This window comes from Podarcis melisellensis (assembly GCF_964234715.1).
Source record: "Podarcis melisellensis genome assembly, chromosome: 7".
NCBI classification, from domain to species: Eukaryota; Metazoa; Chordata; class Lepidosauria; order Squamata; family Lacertidae; genus Podarcis; species Podarcis melisellensis.
The window spans coordinates 87792778-87811888 of NC_138539.1; the positions used below are offsets into that span (position 1 = coordinate 87792778).

At 46.5% G+C, this 19111-nt stretch overlaps 1 protein-coding gene across 4 annotated transcripts in view; it reads left to right on the forward strand.

Moving 5' to 3' along the window:
* Positions 1-19111, forward strand: part of NRG2 (neuregulin 2) — a 140652-nt gene that overhangs the window by 85434 nt on the left and 36107 nt on the right. For all 4 annotated transcript variants that reach the window (XM_081917803.1, XM_081917802.1, XM_081917804.1 and 1 more), the window contains exon 4: positions 14159-14279. In XM_081917803.1, coding sequence (XP_081773929.1) covers positions 14159-14279 — 121 coding nt within the window. The remainder of the gene's footprint in view (positions 1-14158; positions 14280-19111) is intronic.

Consider the following 19111-nt stretch of genomic DNA (forward strand, 5'->3'; position numbering starts at 1 on the left):
AATAAGGGTACATCACCTCTGTCTATATGCTTGTTGACACTCTCACGGGTGTCCAAAGATACATACATTAAAAGCATCTTATACCACTTTAACCCCTTCATGGATCACTGCCTTGCCGTGGCGAAGGGGCTTGAAGAACTCAGAGAAGCTATGAACTATGCCGAGCAGGGCACCCAAGATGAACAGGTCATAGTGGAGAGTTTTGACCAAACGTGATCCACCTGGAGGAGGAACCGGCAAGCCACTCCAGTATCCCTGCCAAGAAAACTCCATGGACAAAGACAACAGGCATATAAAAGTTATGACGCTGGAAGATGAGCCCCTCAGGTCGGAAGGCGTCCAACATGCTACTGGGGAAGAGCGGAGGGCAAGTACAAGTAGATCCAGAGCTGATGAAGCGGCTGGGCCAAAGCCGAAAGGACGCTCAGTTGTGGATATGCCTGGAAGCGAAAGGAAAGTCCAATGCTGTAAAGAAAAATATTGCATAGGAACCTGGAATGTAAGAACCATGAACCTGGGTAAGTTGGAGGTGGTCAAAAATGAGATGGCAAGAATAAATATTGACATCCTGGGCATCAGTGAACTAAAATGGACGGGAATGGGTGAATTCAGTTCGGATGACCATCATATCTACTACTGTGGGCAAGAAACCCGTAAAAGAAATGGAGTGGCCCTCATAGTCAACAAAAGAGTGGCGAAGGCTGTACTGGGATGCAATCTCAAAAATGATAGAATGATCTCGATACGAATCCAAGGCAGACCTTTTAACATCACAGTAATCCAAGTTTATGCACCAACTACTGGTGCTGAAGAAACTGAAATTGACCAATTCTATGAAGACTTACAACACCTTATAGAAGTGACACCAAAGAAGGATGTTCTTCTCATCATAGGGGATTGGAATGCTAAAGTAGGGAGTCAAGAGATAAAAGGAACAACTGGCAAGTTTGGCCTTGGAGATCAAAACGAAGCAGGGCAAAGGCTAATAGAGTTCTGTCAAGAGAACAAGCTGGTCATCACAAACACGCTTTTCCAACAACACAAGAGACGACTCTACACATGGACATCACCAGATGGGCAGCATCGAAATCAGATTGATTATATTCTGTGCAGCCAAAGATGGAGAAGCTCTATACAGTCAGCAAAAATAAGACCTGGAGCTGACTGTGGCTCAGATCATCAGCTTCTTATAGCAAAATTCAAGCTTAAACTGAAGAAAGTAGGAAAAACCACTGGGCCGGTAAGATACAATCTAAGTCAAATCCCTTATGAATACACAGTGGAAGTGAGGAACAGGTTTAAGGATTTAGATTTGGTGGACAGAGTGCCTGAAGAACTATGGATGGAGGCTCGTAACATTATACAGGAGGCAGCAACGAAAACCATCCCAATGAAAAGGAAATGCAAGAAAGCAAAGTGGCTGTCCAATAAGGCCTTACAAATAGCGGGGGAGAGAAGGCAAGCAAAATGTGAGGGAGATGGTGAAAGATACAGGAAATTGAATGCAGATTTCCAAAGAATTGCAAGGAGAGACAAGAAGACCTTCTTAAACGAGCAATGCAAAGAAATAGAGGAAAGCAATAGAATGGGAAGAACCAGAGATCTGTTCAAGAAAATTGGAGATATGAAAGGAACATTTCGTACAAAGATTTCCATAATAAAGGACAAAAGTGGAAAGGACCTAACAGAAGCAGAAGACATCAAGAAGAGGTGGCAAGAATACACAGAGGAATTATACCAGAAAGAAATGGATGTCCCGTATACCCCAGGTAGTGTGGTTGCTGACCTTGAGCCAGACATCCTGGAGAGTGAAGTCAAATGGGCCTTAGAAAGCACTGCAAATAACAAGGCCAGTGGAAGTGACGGTATTCCAGCTGAACTATTTAAAATTTTAAAAGATGATGCTGTTAAGGTGCTACACTCAATACGCCAGCAAGTTTGGAAAACTCAGCAGTGGCCAGAAGATTGGAGAAGATCAGTCTACATCCCAATCCCAAAGAAGGGCAGTGCCAAAGAATGCTCCAACTACTGCACAATTGCACTCATTTCACACGCTAGCAAGGTTATGCTTAAAATTCTACAAGGAAGGCTCAAGCAGTATGTGGACCGAGAACTCCCAGAAGTGCAAGCTGGATTTAGAAGAGGCAGAGGAACCAGAGACCAAATTGCAAACATGCGCTGGATTATGGAGAAAGCTAGAGAGTTCCAGAAAGACATCTACTTCTGCTTCATTGACTATGCAAAAGCCTTTGACTGTGTCGACCACGGCAAACTATGGCAAGTTCTCAAAGAAATGGGAGTGCCAGATCACCTCATCTGTCTCCTGAGAAATCTCTATGTGGGACAAGAAGCTACAGTTAGAACTGGATATGGAACAACTGATTGGTTCAAAATTGGGAAAGGAGTACGACAAGGCTGTATTTTGTCTTCTTGCTTATTTAACTTATATGCAGAATTCATTATGCGAAAGGCCGGGCTGGATGAATCCCTAGCCGGAATTAAGATTGCCGGAAGAAATATCAAGAACCTCAGATATGCAGATGACACAACCTTGATGGCAGAAAGTGAGGAGGAAATAAAGAACCTTTTAATGAGGGTGAAAGAGGAGAGCGCAAAATATGGTCTGAAGCTCAACATCAAAAAAACGAAGATCATGGCCACTGGTCCCATCACCTCCTGGCAAATAGAAGGGGAAGAAATGGAGGTAGTGAGAGATTTTACTTTCTTGGGCTCAATGATCACTGCAGATGGTGACAGCAGCCACGAAATTAAAAGACGCCTGCTTCTTGGGAGAAGGGCAATGACAGGCCTAGACAGCATCTTGAGAAGTAGAGACATCACCTTGCCAACAAAGGTTCGTATAGTTAAAGCTATGGTTTTCCCAGTAGTGATGTATGGAAGTGAGAGCTGGACCATAAAGAAGGCTGATCGCCGAAGAATTGATGCTTTTGAATTATGGTGCTGGAGGAGACTCTTGAGAGTCCCATGGACTGCAAGAAGATCAAACCTCTCCATACTGAAGGAAATCAACCCTGAGTGCTCACTGGAAGGACAGATTGTGAAGCTGAGGCTCCAGTACTTTGGCCACCTCATGAGAAGAGAAGACTCCCTGGAGAAGACCCTGATGTTGGGAAAGATGGAGGGCACAAGGAGAAGGGGGCGACAGAGGACGAGATGGTTGGATAGTGTTTTCGAGGCTACCAGCATGAGTTTGACCAAACTGCGGGAGGCAGTAGAGGACAGAGGTGCCTGGCGTTCTCTGGTCCATGGGGTCACGAAGAGTCTGACACGACTAAATGACTAAACAACAACAACAACAATACCACTTTAACAGTTACGACTTCTCCCAAATAATCCTACTTCATGCTGTTTGAGAACTGTAGGTTACTAATGGAATTGTCGGGGTCTCTTAACATCTATTAGCACAGTTCCATGATTCTTTGGGAGAAGCCATGACTGTTAAAGTGATATAAGAGTGCTTTAAATATATGCTCTGGATGTATCTTTAACAAGGTTTTCTATCAGTTTTCCAGGAACAAACATCAAGACTTGAACTTTTCAGGTTCCCACCCCCAGATCCTTCTTTAAAAGTTGTTGTTACATTGGTCACTTCAAGTCCTCAGCTGATCTTTTAGGGGCAAGTTACGTGCTTTTATTAGAAGACCAGCAATTTAACATTTGAGTTGTTTAAGGACTCTCAAGTGGAGTCTTAAGATTACATTAAATTGAAGCCTGAATCAGTTGTAAAACAGGAAACTGAGGGGAGGGGCTCTTGTTCCAGCAAGACATGCTTTTCATAGTAAAAAGAAGACACAAGTAAATAAGAAAGGAATATTTATATTTACATTTTGCTCTAGTGAAATTCCAAAACATTTTGGGCTATTCAGTGATTGTATAAGTTGAACTTACGATGTGGGCCAAGCACCATCATCCTCTTCATGAAGGCATCAAACTTTTCTCAGACCTCATGACCCCCAGCCCTTATCCTGGGGCACGGTGGGTTAGTACGTTTGACTGTTAACCAGAAGGTTGATAGTTCGAGTCCACCCAGGGACAGCTGTGGACAGGATTCATGCCTTGCAGGGGGTTAGACTAGATGATCCTTGGGTCCCTTCCAACTTTACAGTTCCATGATTCTGTAAGTCCGAGATCTAGCTGTGGCAGCACCAGCATGCACAAGTCCAGTATTGCTCTCTCTCCTTTTCTGCAGCCCCCTTTGAGCACACCCCCCATGTGGATATATATTATGAGATCTTTAAGATGAATACAATCTTAAGAGCAAGCCTCTCAGCTTGTTCAGTTCTACTTCATGCTGTTTGAGATAATTAGCAAAGATTTGCAGTACATATATGATTTAATAGCTCTGCCATACATTTGGAGATCCAGCCTAATCCTTTGGTGAAGGATCTCCAACTGAGATCCAAATGAGGCTCACTCCCTAGTACCGGTAAGTGTGATTAGGAACGGAGACAACATCAGAGAATGGAGCCTAATGATTATAATACAGTGGTACCTCGGGTTACATTCGCTTCAGGTTACAGACTCCGCTAACCCAGAAATAGTACCTCGGGTTAAGAACTTTGCTTCAGGATGAGAACAGAAATCGGGCTCCGGCGGCGCAGCAGCAACAGGAGGAGGCCCCATTAGCTAAAGTGGTGCTTCAGGTTAAGAACAGTTTCAGGTTAAGAACTGACCTCCGGAACAAATTAAGTACTTAACTGAGGTACCACTGTATTAAGAAGTCTGTGAGAAAAGTGGACGGGTGTTAGTTTTTCATCAGCGCTCCTGCCCAATTTTATTCATCTCATTAAAAAAAATAAATTTTTTTTTATTAATTTAGATTTTCAAGATAGCCTACAAAAGAGAACCATAAGACACACAGAGAGAGACAAGAGCAAAGAAGCTGCCTTGGAATTGTTCACCCCCTCATACAAACACTCCCAGCAAGCCTTACATTTTAAATCTTTCCTAGCGTTGGAAGTAAAGCTGCTTACTCAGAAGTAAATCCAATTGATGTTTCCCCTTAGCAAGTGTGCTTTGGGTCACAGGCTGGGGGGGCGGGGTAGGAAAAACTGTTTGCCTTTCTCAGCCCCTTTTACTGTCTTAACTGCACCTCAGTAGTTTTGGTGAAGCTGGATTTTACCACAGATCTCTGGTTTTAGCTTTGCCATGCGTTCTTTAACCTACTTCCTTTGGCAACTTCCATCATCTTATTTATGTTCGGTGTATATTGAAATATACAGTCCATCATTTTTCCTCAGTCACCTTTAAGTCTTTTATGGCTTATTGCCTGCCAGATAGTACATTATATGGGACCACTTTTAACCTCAACCATGCCAGATGTATCTCCATTTACAACTTCATAAACTAAACCATTCATTCTGGTTGACTCCTCAACATTTCATTGGAATGTTAAAAATTCTAATTATCCATCTTTATCTCCTTATTTGAATAAGAAAGTCTGGGATGGTTCTGTTGTCTATTATTCCTGATGCTGTCCAGAAGATGTATCCTTTTTGTAGAAATAGTTTTAAGCTACAATGATAATACTGGGATCTCCATTTCTCAACCACTCCTTAAATGTTTCTTCTACTCAATCACACAAATGGCTTAACACTCACAAAACTGCTTCAGATATCACATGCCCGGCAAGGATTCTTCTCCAGTTCTAACATATGTAGCTAACTTTACCATTATCTTCCACTCTGCTAATGGGGTAGCTTGCTTCTTCTTTTTTTTACTGCTTTCTTACCTTAATTTCCCTAGGAACAATGAATGCACCCCAAATCTTATCTATTTCAGAATCTAAATTAGTTGTAATAGAAGAAAAGTGTAAGTACCCCTCCCCCCAGATGCTTTCTTTTAAATATTTTATAATTTATTTTGCTTTTACATCTCTCCGGACCTGTTCTTTGCAGCTTCCACAGAGCCTTCCCCCAAAAAGGATTTGATCATTAGTTAAGTGTCCACACAGGGGTGTTTACTACTTATATCTCTTGACATCCAAGTGGTTACTTTACTTGGCAAATGGTCTTTAGATGCTGTAGCACCCAGTGACTAAACAATGAACATTGTTTAAACTGCCTGCACAAGAGTAGTCTGTTGGCATTTATGGTACTCCTCTAAAGGGACGATTTGAGAACTGCACTTTTAAGCTCTTTTTCAGCAAAAACATTTTTATTTATGGAAGTAAAATCTGTTTTATCCCTTCCTTGCATTTTTAAAGATAGCCTCTCCTCTGCACCATAGCAAGGAACAAGCAAATAGAGCCAACACAGTAATTCAAAGAAGGAAAATGTAAAGAAAAAATCCCTTCATATATATATAAAATAATAAAAAAAATATAATTGTATAATTGTTTCAACACATTTTCATCATCATTTTCCCAAACCCCTAAACCCAAGTGAATAAATTCTGTAAGGAGAGGGAAACATGTTTCATTTATTAGTGAAAGTATTTTCTTTCTTTAAGATAGAAAAAATGATGTAATTATACATATGTTTTCATAAAGATTGTTTTAGATGTATTGTTTTCCAGGAGTGTTTTTAAAAACAGTGCAAAATGAAGTTGGATATTGTCACGGCCACCCAGGACGAGTCCCAGCTCACAAGAGACCTCACTCCGTTGCAGTTTATTTACAGGAAAAGTTTATTGAAGATTTCTGCTTCTCGTACAGTTCAGCATCGTGGCCGTACGTCTGTCACGTTAGACCGCTGAAGTCCCCTCTGACTCCTCCCCTCTTCCACACCAACTTAATAGCCTGGCTCTAGACCACCTCTTCCTCTCCTTTCTTTTCCGCAGGGTCTTCCTGCCCCCCTGGGTTCCCTCTCTCCGTGACTCGCCTGAGGCTGAATCCTCTGCCGCCTCTTCCCCCCTCCTTCTGGCTTTAGGGCCGGGCTCCTCCCCTGAGCTCTCTCCACTTCCGCGCGCCTCTACGTTTGAACTTGGCGCGCGTACGTTGCTGCTGACCTTTCTTTCGACCGCTACACCACCCCTTGTTCTGCTCTGCACCCTTTCCGGCTGAACACCTTGCTCCAACCCCCTTTCTCTGTTCTCTCCTAATCCTGCTCCCTCCGAGAGGCTGACGACTCCACCCCCTTTACTCCGTTCCGGCTGAGACGCCTCTTGCTGCGTCTGTCTTCCACTCGCTCTCCGTCTCCTCTGTCATCTCCTCCTCTCTCCCAGAAACCCTGACATCCATCCCCCCCTCGAAGCCCCCCCTTCCCCCCTCCCGCTCGCCGGGTGCAGGTTGAGGAAAACGTGGTTCTTCCGGGGTCGGTTCAGGATACAAGTTGTCCACTTCAACGTTCTCCTCTGTCATCTCCGTATATGTGTGTTCGAACTCGGGTTCCCCACCCACAGACCTCACCGTCCCTTCCTCCATCACTGCTTCTCCTGGCGCTGCCTGCCAAGGACCTACCATCCATCTCTGACTCCATGCCTCCCTTGGCTGATCCACCCACCAACAAGGGCCTGTCTCCTCCCCCCCCAGTCTCGGATCCCTGGTCGGGCTTGTTTCGGGCGTATGGCCCTCGGGTGAGGAGAAACCCTTGAACGTGCTGTCTGACAAAGTGGGCGTGAAAAGCCAATCGTCAAAATACTCCTCGGGCATGGGCTTGTGCGGAAAAAGTGCATGGAACTCCTCCTTCAACAGGGGTTCGTCCAACGCGTAACCCGACACCCAGCTATTGGCAGAGGCCGGAGTGCCTTCCCTGGCTAGAAAATATTCAACTCCCTCCTCCCCCCATCTCGAGTCCAGTATCTCTGTGACCTCGTTAAGAGGTTCTGGTCTTGGCGATTCCCCCCCCTCAGGCGCCCTCCTACGTGGCTCTGGGAGTGCTCCTGACTCTTGAAACCTGTGTGGGGTTTTGTAGGGAGTGAGCACCGACCTATGAAAGACCGGGTGCACCCTGGAACCCTCCGGAAGGGCTAGACGAAAAGCCACCGGATTGATCTTAGCCTCAACTTGATATGGCCCTAGCTGCCTGTGTCCTAACTTCTTCTTGGCCAATGACCTGGCCGGCATCGCGTGGGCTGCTAACCACACCCAGTCCCCAATCTGGATGTCCTCTCCCGCCCTCCTGTGCTTATCGGCCTGCACCTTATACGCCTGTTTTGCCAGCTCCAAATGCCTCCGCAGCTCCTCGTGCACCTCTTGCAACTCCGCTGCAAACTGGTCGGCATCTTGAGGCCCCCCCCCTCCTGGTGCCGCAAATCTCGGGAAGGTTCTGGGATGACGGCCATTGTTCGCGAAGAAAGGCGTCACCCCGGTGGATGCGTGTTTCGTGTTGTTGTAGGCGAATTCAGCCATCGGCAGATAGTCCACCCACGCCGCAGGTCGCTGGTTGGCGTAGCACCGCAGGTACTGCTGCATGATCGCGTTGACCCTCTCCGCTTGACCGTTGGTTTGTGGATGTCTCGCCGATGTCAGGTTGATTTTGACGTGCAAGATGCCCAGAAGCTTTCGCCAGAAAGTGGAAACAAACTGGCGCCCCCTGTCGGACAAGACGGACTGCGGAAGTCCATGCACTCTGAAGACGTGATCAATGAAGAGCTTTGCGGTCTGTTCTGCCGTCGCCACCTTGGCACAAGGGATGAAATGCGCCATCTTGGTGAACAAGTCCACCACCACTAACACCGCCGTCTTACCTCTGGAGCTGGGCAGGTCCGTAACAAAGTCCAACGCTACCCTCTCCCACGGTTGCTGCGGTGTCTCCAGCGGTTCTAGCAATCCCGCCTGCTTCTGGTGCACTGGTTTGGACCTCTGGCAGATATCACACCTGGCGACGTAGTCCGCCACCTCTCCTCTCATCTGGGGCCACCAAAAGTCTCTAGCCACCAACTCCATCGTCTTCTCTTTGCCGAAATGGCCTGCACTAGGGGCGTCATGCAATTGTTGCAGAACCTTGGCTCGAAGATCGTCGGTGGGCACGTAAAGGGCACCCTTACGAGTCAAAAGTCCATCTTGCAATTGGAACTCATCGTTGTCTCGCGACCCTCCGCGTAGCTCCTCCATCTTGGACTGTGCAAACTGATCCCTTTGCAACGCGCGTCGCACCGCGTCCAGGTCGACTGCGATGGTAGCGCACGTCCACGCCTGCGGTGCGAAAATGTGCTTTGCTGCGATTGGAGCTGCTTCCTCCAAGTATCGCGGCTTTCGGGACAGCGCGTCTGCAATAACATTGGAGTCTCCCGGGATGTATTCTATTTTGAAGTCGAAATCCGCAAAGAACTCCGCCCAGCGCATGTGTCGCTGGGTCTGTAACTTAGCCGTCCGCCAATACTCTAAGTTCTTGTGATCCGTGCGGACTTGCACCGTGTGCTTGGCTCCTATTAAGAAGTGTCGCCACGCTTTGAAAGCTGCATGAATGGCCAACAACTCCCTGTCCCATATGGTATAATTGCGCTCCGTCTTGCTGAGCTTCCGGGAGTAGAACGCACCCGGTCTCCAGTTGCCTTGTGAATCCTCTTGCAAAAGGACGGCCCCAACCGCTCTGTCTGACGCATCGGTCTCTACCCGCATGGGTCTGCCGGGATTCACGTGGAGCAGCTGCTCTTCGGAGGCGAAAAGACCTTTAAGCGTCCGGAAGGACCGCTCCGCTTGTTCGGTCCAGACGAACTTCTTCTTCTTGGAACTGAGGGTGTCAGTGATAGCCGCCGTCGCGTTCGCAAAACCTTTAATAAACTTGCGGTAAAAATTGGCAAAGCCGATGAACCTCTGGACCTCTTTCCGATTTCGAGGGCTTTTCCAGTCCAACAGCGCTTGAACCTTAGCCCTGTCCATGGCCAGTCCCTCGTCGGACAACTTGTAGCCAAGGAAATCAACCTCTCTGACATCAAACTGGCATTTTTCCAACTTGGCGTACAGCCTGTGGTCCTTCAGCCTCTGCAGGACCTCCCTCACGTCCTTATCGTGATCCTCCGGCGATTCTGAGAAAATCAGGATATCGTCGAGAAAGCAGACACACTTCTTGTAGAGGAGACCTGCTAGCACGTGGTGCATAAATGCTTGAAAAACGTGGCTGCCATTTTGGAGACCGAAAGGCATGACTCTGTATTCGTATGTGCCCAGAGGGGTGAACATGGCGGTCTTCCACTCATCTCCTTTCCGGATGCGGATGAGATTGTAAGCTCCACGTAGGTCCAGCTTGGTGAAAATCTTGCCCCTCCTGACGGTCGCTAAAAGGTCGTCAATCTTGGGCATGGGGAAAGCTTTGGGCTTAGTCAAGCTGTTTATGAACCTGTAATCCACTATAAGCCTTTTTTGGGGCGTGTTTTTCTTCTTCACAAAGAACACAGGGCTGCCACCCGCTGCTTTAGATTCCTGGATGAAACCTCGCTTGAGGTTATGGTCTATGAACTCCCGAAGCTCTTGCATCTCGTCTTCCGACATGGAGTACAGCTTGGCAGCAGGCAATTGCGCCCCTGGCACTAAATCAATCGCGCAGTCGTAAGGTCTGTGAGGCGGCAACTTGTCAGCTTCCTTCTCACAGAAAACCTCCAAGAAGTCCTGGTACTTGTGAGGCACTGTTTGCACCATACCCAGATGCAACTGCTGCTCGGCTTCTCCTCCCTGATCGGTCTGAAAGCAATGCTGAGCACAATACGATGAACAAAAGGTGATCTGCCGCTGGTACCACGCAACCGCGGGACTGTGCCTCTCCAGCCAACTCATGCCTAACACGATGGGTGTGTCCGATAAGTGGGTGACATTGAAACTAATAAGTTCTCGATGGTTGCCAATCTGCATCATCATGGGAGGGGTTTGCTGCACCACTTGCCCCCCCAGCAACTTCCTGCCGTCTACCGTGACCACGTTTAGAGGCGTCGTTGCAGGCAGGAGCGCCATGTTGTGCTGCTTAACGAACTGCAGTCCCACGAAGTCGGCGTTGCTTCCCGAATCGATCGTTATTGGAACCTCGAGGAGTCTCCCATCAGGCAACTGGAGTGTTGCTGTGAGCAGAACTGCCGGTCTGGGAGGCAAAGGGTCCACGCTCTGCAGTGATGCTGGGGGCTTGTCTACAGATCCGCCTGGCTGAGCCCCAGTAGCTCTGCTTCCAGCCAGGCACTGTCGTTTCCCTGAAGCTGCTCCCCTGGTTGCACCTCTGCTGTTACAGTTGCCAGTGCTGCAGTGTGCTTCTGGAGCCTCTGGGGGCACTCTTTCGCCATATGGTGCGCACTGTCACAGATGTAACACTTCCTGGTTCCTCTAGGAGGCTTCGCTTTGGCTGCACCAGGGACAGGGCTCTGGGATGGCTTCTGAGCCCTAGCACCACCAATCTCCATCGGCTCCTCGCTGTCCTTCCCCATTGGCGAGGGGTGCGCACGGCTGAAATCCCTGTGCACAAAAGGGAGAGCCCTCGCTTGCGCACGCGCTTGGGGCCCGTCCTCCTCGTGCCACGGACGTCCCTCATGTCGAATTCCAATAGCTAAAGCCCGTTGCACCACGTCTTCTAGGGTCTGGGGTCTGTCCCCCCTAGCGATCTCATCCTTGATGGGGGGGCTCAATCCCTCCCAAAAAAGATCTCTGACCGGCTTACTGTCCTTTGGCCAATCTAAGGCGGTGAGCAATGCAAAAAATTTAGAGTGGTATTGGCGCACAGTCGCTTTCCCCTGCCTCAGCCCGTGCATTTGACGGCGCGCAATGTCCACATCCACAGAGGATTGAAAACAAGAATCCATCGCTTTGATGAACGCAGTTGAATTGCGACGGGCCGGTCCATCTTCGCGCCACAGATTGCGTAGCCAAGCCCTGGCCTCCCCATGCAGGTGCGAAACAATGAACCCCACTTTCTCCTCCTCATCTTTAAAATCGTGACGGAGTAAATGCAGTGCATATACGACGTCCGCTCTGAAATTGGGATAGTCTTGCAAGTTGCCATTAAAATGCGGAACCAGGGCACCCCCCCTCCGTCCAAGCGCAATGCCCTCCGCTCTGGAACCTGGGGCCCCCGCCCTGTCCGCGTGTTCCCACCTTGCCTGCAAATCCTGGCACGTCTTCTCCAAGTCGTCATTCTTCTTCTGCGAAGCAATGACTGCCGATGTGAGAGCGGTAACCTGATCCCGCAGTGCAACCAGCTGCTCCTCAGCGCTCATGGCTGCTCCCGTTCGTGAGCTTCGCAAAAAAAATTTTTTGCTTTCTGAGAGGGGACTTACTGTCACGGCCACCCAGGACGAGTCCCAGCTCACAAGAGACCTCACTCCGTTGCAGTTTATTTACAGGAAAAGTTTATTGAAGATTTCTGCTTCTCGTACAGTTCAGCATCGTGGCCGTACGTCTGTCACGTTAGACCGCTGAAGTCCCCTCTGACTCCTCCCCTCTTCCACACCAACTTAATAGCCTGGCTCTAGACCACCTCTTCCTCTCCTTTCTTTTCCGCAGGGTCTTCCTGCCCCCCTGGGTTCCCTCTCTCCGTGACTCGCCTGAGGCTGAATCCTCTGCCGCCTCTTCCCCCCTCCTTCTGGCTTTAGGGCCGGGCTCCTCCCCTGAGCTCTCTCCACTTCCGCGCGCCTCTACGTTTGAACTTGGCGCGCGTACGTTGCTGCTGACCTTTCTTTCGACCGCTACACCACCCCTTGTTCTGCTCTGCACCCTTTCCGGCTGAACACCTTGCTCCAACCCCCTTTCTCTGTTCTCTCCTAATCCTGCTCCCTCCGAGAGGCTGACGACTCCACCCCCTTTACTCCGTTCCGGCTGAGACGCCTCTTGCTGCGTCTGTCTTCCACTCGCTCTCCGTCTCCTCTGTCATCTCCTCCTCTCTCCCAGAAACCCTGACAGATATCAAGCTTTTTGCCATTTTTTAATGAATGCATATGCATGTCAGTAATGTAAAGATGAAAAAGTCGTGAATTAACTAAGAAAATGGAAGTTGAGGCAAACTGCATGTCGTGCAGAAGAGCAATAGAGGAATTGAACAATTAAAAAATCACACCTCTTAATCCTGCCCTGCTTGCATATTTCTTCTTGTGTCCTGCATCAGATGGTGCCTCCAAACAAATATCATTCATACATACATACCTATACATGATTTTTGTCTACAAAATGAAGTTACAGTGACAGGAATTATTGCCAACTCTGAATCTGAAGTAAGAAACTGGAGTCTTTTGGAACTCCTGGAAGGCACTTTGTATAACTGCACCCAGGTGTCATGGTGGCTCTAAAAGGACTTCACACAGAGCACACCTGAGTGACTAAGTGACACTTTGACTTCAGCCTGTCATGGGCGACAATACAACTTATGTACACTATCATTATTGTAGTGTTATCTGGAATATGTTTGTTCGTTTATTCCCTCTCTTGGAATGGGGTAGAATGAACAGTGTGACAAGATGGTACAATTGTCTGCGATGGGTGGATGTTACTGTTGGGGCTTAGTGGTCAAATTCTTGCGTTGTGTTCTTTCACCTCCACACAACGACTACTGCCTCCCAACCCATATATTTTTAAGAGTGTGAGTCTGTGGCTGCTGTGTGAGACATGCTGCACCCCTTTGTATTTATCACTCAGTTTCTTGAATACCCTACAAGCAAAGTAGCTGCAGAGATGAGGGACTTAGACATGCCTGATCAAAACATTCATGAAAAGCTATGGACACTCAGCTTGCTTCTCTGGGGCAGCAGTGGTTTCCAGGGCTCTCCAGATGTTGTTGGATACCAGCTCCAACCATTAAAGAGGTGGTAAAAACCAACCAACATGGCCATTGGTCCGGGATGGCACCTTCCCAGGGCAATATAACCCTTCTTGAGACTCCCTGGGGAGAGTATGGTAGTGTCGGATGGTGCCATCAGAGGGACAGAGCCTTCTTAGTGTTGGCATTCTCACTGTGGAATACTCTCCACAGAGAGGCTCAACAGGTTCCTACTTTGATTCCATTTTGTCCCCAGGTGAACAGCCTCCATCGTGATATTATTTTATTCTGCTCTTTTAGATTTTGCTGGTTTTAATCTTCGGTTTGTATGTTTGAACTGTGTAATTGGTTGCTGTTACAATGTAAGCAGTCCAGTGGTTTAAAGATGGAGTAGAAATCTCCACAACAAATAAAGTCATAATTGTGGCCATGGGTGGCTCTTTTAAAACATTTCATTCTCACAGCCACTTAGCCCAAGAAGTACAAATGGCAAAACGAGCATTTAATGTGTGTGTTTTTTCTTCCCCCAGTCACTACAACTCTCTCCTCTGGGCCTGGACACACTAGACAATGCAATGAAACAGTCAAGTCCTATTGCGTCAACGGTGGCGTGTGCTACTACATTGAGGGCATAAATCAGCTGTCCTGCAGGTAAGTGAACAGATTTCTTTTTTCCTACACAAAAGAACCCTTGGAATCCAAGAGGGTAAGTGCTCTGTGCAAGAGGACAAGGTGTGACATTGCCTGATGGTCCCTTGGCAATGACTAAGAAGAGGAGCAGGCTTAGCTAACGGCTGTTTCTGTGGCGCCAGGCCATTTCCCCCATTATCCTTGGTGTCTTATGCACCATCAGCACTATAACAAAAGTGCACCTATGCTGGATGTAAAAGCAGCATCTCTCTCTTTCTCTCCCCACTCCCTTCTTTCTCTGTCTGCTGTCTTCCAGATTCAGGTAGGTAGCCGTGTTGGCCTGACGCAGTTGCAATAAAATAAAATTAAAAAATTGTCCAATAGCACCTTTTAAGCTATGTTTGTTCTGGTATAAGCTTTCGTGTGCATGCTTATACCAGAACAAACTTAGATGGTCTATAAGGTGCTACTGGACAATTTTTAATTTTTAATTTTTTCTTTTATTTTGACTGCTGTCTTCCAGTTTCTTCTAGTTGCAGGGAAGGATCATCCATTCTACTTTTCTTCGCAATTTAGAATCAATATTTCACGGTGCAGTTTGGCAATTTTAGAGTGTGAACTTAATTGCTTTAACCCAGCAACCCCCCTATAGATGGGTATATTTACTTTAAAATGGGATTAGCAACCCCTACTGGGTTTGGGGTCCCTCCTGCTCATCCTCCCCCAACACCTCAGACACTGTCATGAAGAGACTGTCATCTTCCAGGGTAAAAAGCCTGGATATTACCGGTAATAGGCCAGTGTCTACCATTATGTCAAAGATGCCATCAGTCAGCAAAAAGGGATGCATTTCATACTTTTCCATTTCTTGTGGTCCAAAGTGAAATAAATAATCATTTAGTAAAACCAGAGCTTCATTTTCTGGGTGCAGAGAGTGAAAATCACATAACTTAGAGGGCTATATGAGAAGAAATTATAGATACAGTATTTGCCTATAAATGACTACTTGCTATAAAGGCAAGTAGGAAGTGAAAACTGGGAATTTTGTGTGGCTTCTAAAGGTTGCCTAATATAGACCTTATCACAGGAAAGGAATGTTTTTTTCATTGCTAGTTTCCAATGGTAATGGGCCTATATTACACAACCAACACCATGGGTATTCTGAAGAGAAGGTTTGTTGAGAGAAAGGACTGTGGAGATTGCGGTTGCAGTCCTATGCACACTTTCCCAGGTATAAGCCTCACAGAATACAGTGTGACTGTACTTCCAAGCAAACATGTGTAGAATTGCCCTGTGAGCCACCTGGGAAAGCTGACAGGTTACAATCCTTTGGCAGGACATTAATCAGGATGGTTGTTTCTGCTTGTTGTGCCGGGATGGACAGTTTTCCCTCAGTTACTGGGATGCTCACCTCCAAACTTTGCCTCCATTCATGTTTGTGGCATTCTCCATTTCCATAACAGACAAGACAATTCCACATGCCTTTTCAACATGTCAAGAAATCCTTTTGGTTATCTAGGCCCATTCCATCTCACTACCATGAAGCAGTGCCGATGCAGTTGTAGGCGGTTCTGCCAGCTTTAAGTATAAATATACGTAATTACAGTATGCAAAATCTAGATGCCACAACTGGCTGCGTATTTCAGCCCATGCAAACTACGGAACTGGGTGCTGGTAATATTCTGTATAGACCTGAAAACCATTGCTTTGTGGCAGAGCTGGTGCTATCATGAGGTACAGTATAGCTAAATTGGTAGAGCGTGAGACTCTTAATCTCAAGGTTGTGACTTTGACCCCTGTGCTGGCCAAAAGATTCCTGCTTTGGACTAAAAGACTAGAAGACCCTTGTCGTCCCTTCCAACACTACAATTCTATGATTCTAAACAGGTACAAATATTTAGTTGACTAGTCAGCTTGCTATAGCTTCCTCACCACCTTGAAAAACTAAGCCTGCACAGTCCTTCCTTGCCTTTTGGAGGGAGAAGAGGAAGAAGGGTCTGAGCAGTTGCTGGAGGAGAGAGGAAGAAAAACAGGCAGGTAACTAGGGTTCCCATACGTCTGGAATTTCCTGGGCATAACCGGAAGCAGTGTCCAGGCAGAAATTGGCAAAAATGTCTGGTAAAATCCGGACATATGGCAAGCCATGTCAGCAGTGTCGTTTTTGCCAATATTCCTAAAAAGCAGCTCAGAAAGCTCAACAACTTTTCACTTACTGAAATATGGCAACCCTACTAACTGCATCGCTGTTCTATCATTCTCCTGTTTGCTTCCTGGTTTGCCTGAGAGAGAGTCTTTTGAGGTTCCTCTCAATTTGGGGAGACTGTGCTCATTTGTGATCCAGTCAAAAGGCGTTTGTGCTTGCTTCAGTTGGGACAGAGAGAGAATCTGAAGGAAGCTGGATTAATTTCTGTGCTGGTGTACGTGGGGAAGGCTTGAGGATTGGGCTGAAGTAGTAAAACAAAATAAGGTAGAGCAAAATATTTTGGGGACCAGGAATGAACGTGTGTAGTGTGTGCAGGAGAGAGAAAACTTGTAACACTACGGCATTTTTAATCAGATGTCTATTTTTGGAATCCTGCTCTCTTACTCCGTTTATATATCTTACAGAAGGCAAAGAAATGCTAGGCATTTTTATTTTTATTATTATTGTATCTTAAGATACATTTCTTTCTGGGAATTAGTAATTTGGGGATTTTCCCTAAGTACACAGTTCAGAAATTTTGGGATTCAGTCTCTTTACTTTAGTTTTGTGTTCCTTTTTGTTGTTTGCAGTTGGTACTAGGTAGTTGTGCTCAGCTCAGCTCAGCTCTGGAAGAAGATTATCCTTGGCTCTGATAACATTTTCAACTCTATTTGACTCCCTGCTTGTGGAATTACTATTATTTTTATTACACATTTTTATCTCATCTTTCCTCCAAGGAGCTCAGTGCAGCTTACAAGGTTCTTCCCCTTTCCCCATTTTATGTTCACAGAAGCTGTAGGAATTAGGTTAGGCTGGGGGACAAATAAGCTTCATGGCTGAGATTTGAACCTTGGTCTCTCCCCATTCCTAGTCCTTTGGGAAGAGGAGGCAGGTGACATAGTAACGTAGATGATGATGTTTGCTCTCCCTATTGATCTGAAACAAAGTTATTTCTTCAAAGTCACCTCTGGGCACATTCACTAACCAATCTTTGCAAATTGCTAAATTCTTTGCCACAATGTTCATCTCATGGCAGGAAGAGCTATAACTCAGCTTTACTCAAGCTAAAATACAGACACTTGCTCTGCAAGCAGTGTGACCCAGTGTCCCCATTTTAGGCAGAGTTTTCTGTAGATGTGCTAAGGCTAAACAGAGAAGGCTTTTCTTATATATTTTCCTCTTTCTACTCTCATTTGTCTCTCAGCGTAACTTTATGCATTTCCTGCAACTTCCTCTTTCCTCCTTTCACGCTTAAGTTCTACATTACTCTTTCCCTCTCCTCTTATCCCACTTGCCAGTTTCTTCCATCCTTCCTGATACTTTCTTCCTCTATCATCATCACCACCACCACCACCTTTCTATCTCCCTTTCTAATTTCCTTCAACACTTCCTCTCCCTTTCCCTTCAGAGGAGGGAGACCTCCTTCCCCCAATTTCCCTGCCTCCCAGTCACCTTTGCTCAGCATGTCAGAAGTTGGTGTGCTGGCATTGGTCCAACCAAAAGGCTGCTAGAGGGTGGAGCAGGCATGTAAGAAGGTGCTGGACAAGCTGTGGTACTGAGGCCCAACTGAAAGTGGTCCAAGGCTTGCAGCAAAGTTGGGCATGACTTGGGGAAAATGGCCTGATGGGTCAAAGTAGGGTCTCTACTTTGGTCTTCAGGGTTGAGGTTCACTGCCGATCAAATGAACAAACATCATTGTAGGCATTAAAAAACTGAAAGGCCTTTTTACCTCTGCAAAAAATGATCCCCAAAGACACAGAGTACTTCCCTACTGTGGCATACCCACCAGCCTATCATTAAAAAGATCATAGAAGTGTTTCCTATACTCAGGCAGTCACAATGAAGGCCCATACAGCTCCTGCAGAGCCCCTTTACCTGCATGGTTTGATTTCACACCATGGAGTAGGCAAGGGATGATGTTTCACCTGATGTCCACCACCCACCTGTCAACGTGGCTCACAGTGATTGTGGGAGATCAGGGTCCAGCTCACTAGCCGGATCCAATTTCCCACCCTTGGCCTTCTCATTAACATTACATTTTCTTGCACTCTCTCTCCCTCTCACTCAACTTAATTCGGATTTATAGACATTATTACCTAGTAGGAGTGGCCTAGTCTGTTTTGCTGCCTAAAGTGAAATGGGAAGATGCAGCAGCATCACTGAATGATCCCATATTAGTTGGGAACACTGAATAAATCAGGAATCAAGAAACAAATAAATCAGGAGATATTGCCCTCACTTTGACTTTTTGTCTTTGGTGATATCATCATGAAGCTGACTGTGTTGTGTTGTGATGTCACCCTAATCATTGCATGATTCCTGATTGGCTGGGATTTGCCATGTGATCCAGGAAGGTTGTATAATCAGAAGGGATAAGTGATGTCAAAGCAAAAGTATCTGGTAGAAAACAAGACACTGACTAGGACTGGATTATTTTCACAATCAGCATTTTTTTTGGGGGGGGGGGGACTTCTATCCCTGTCCTCAAGAATCCGTATTTCTGGCCTAAAATTTAAAACAGAATAATATTTATCACAATTTTACTCCATATACCCATGGATTTTTAGCAGAGATCGCCAAAAGAGAGAATTTCTGACAGGATATTTTAGCCAAACAGACTTCTTGCTGAAATACATTTGACTTTCTTCCAATGTGTATCAGCTGTTTGGTG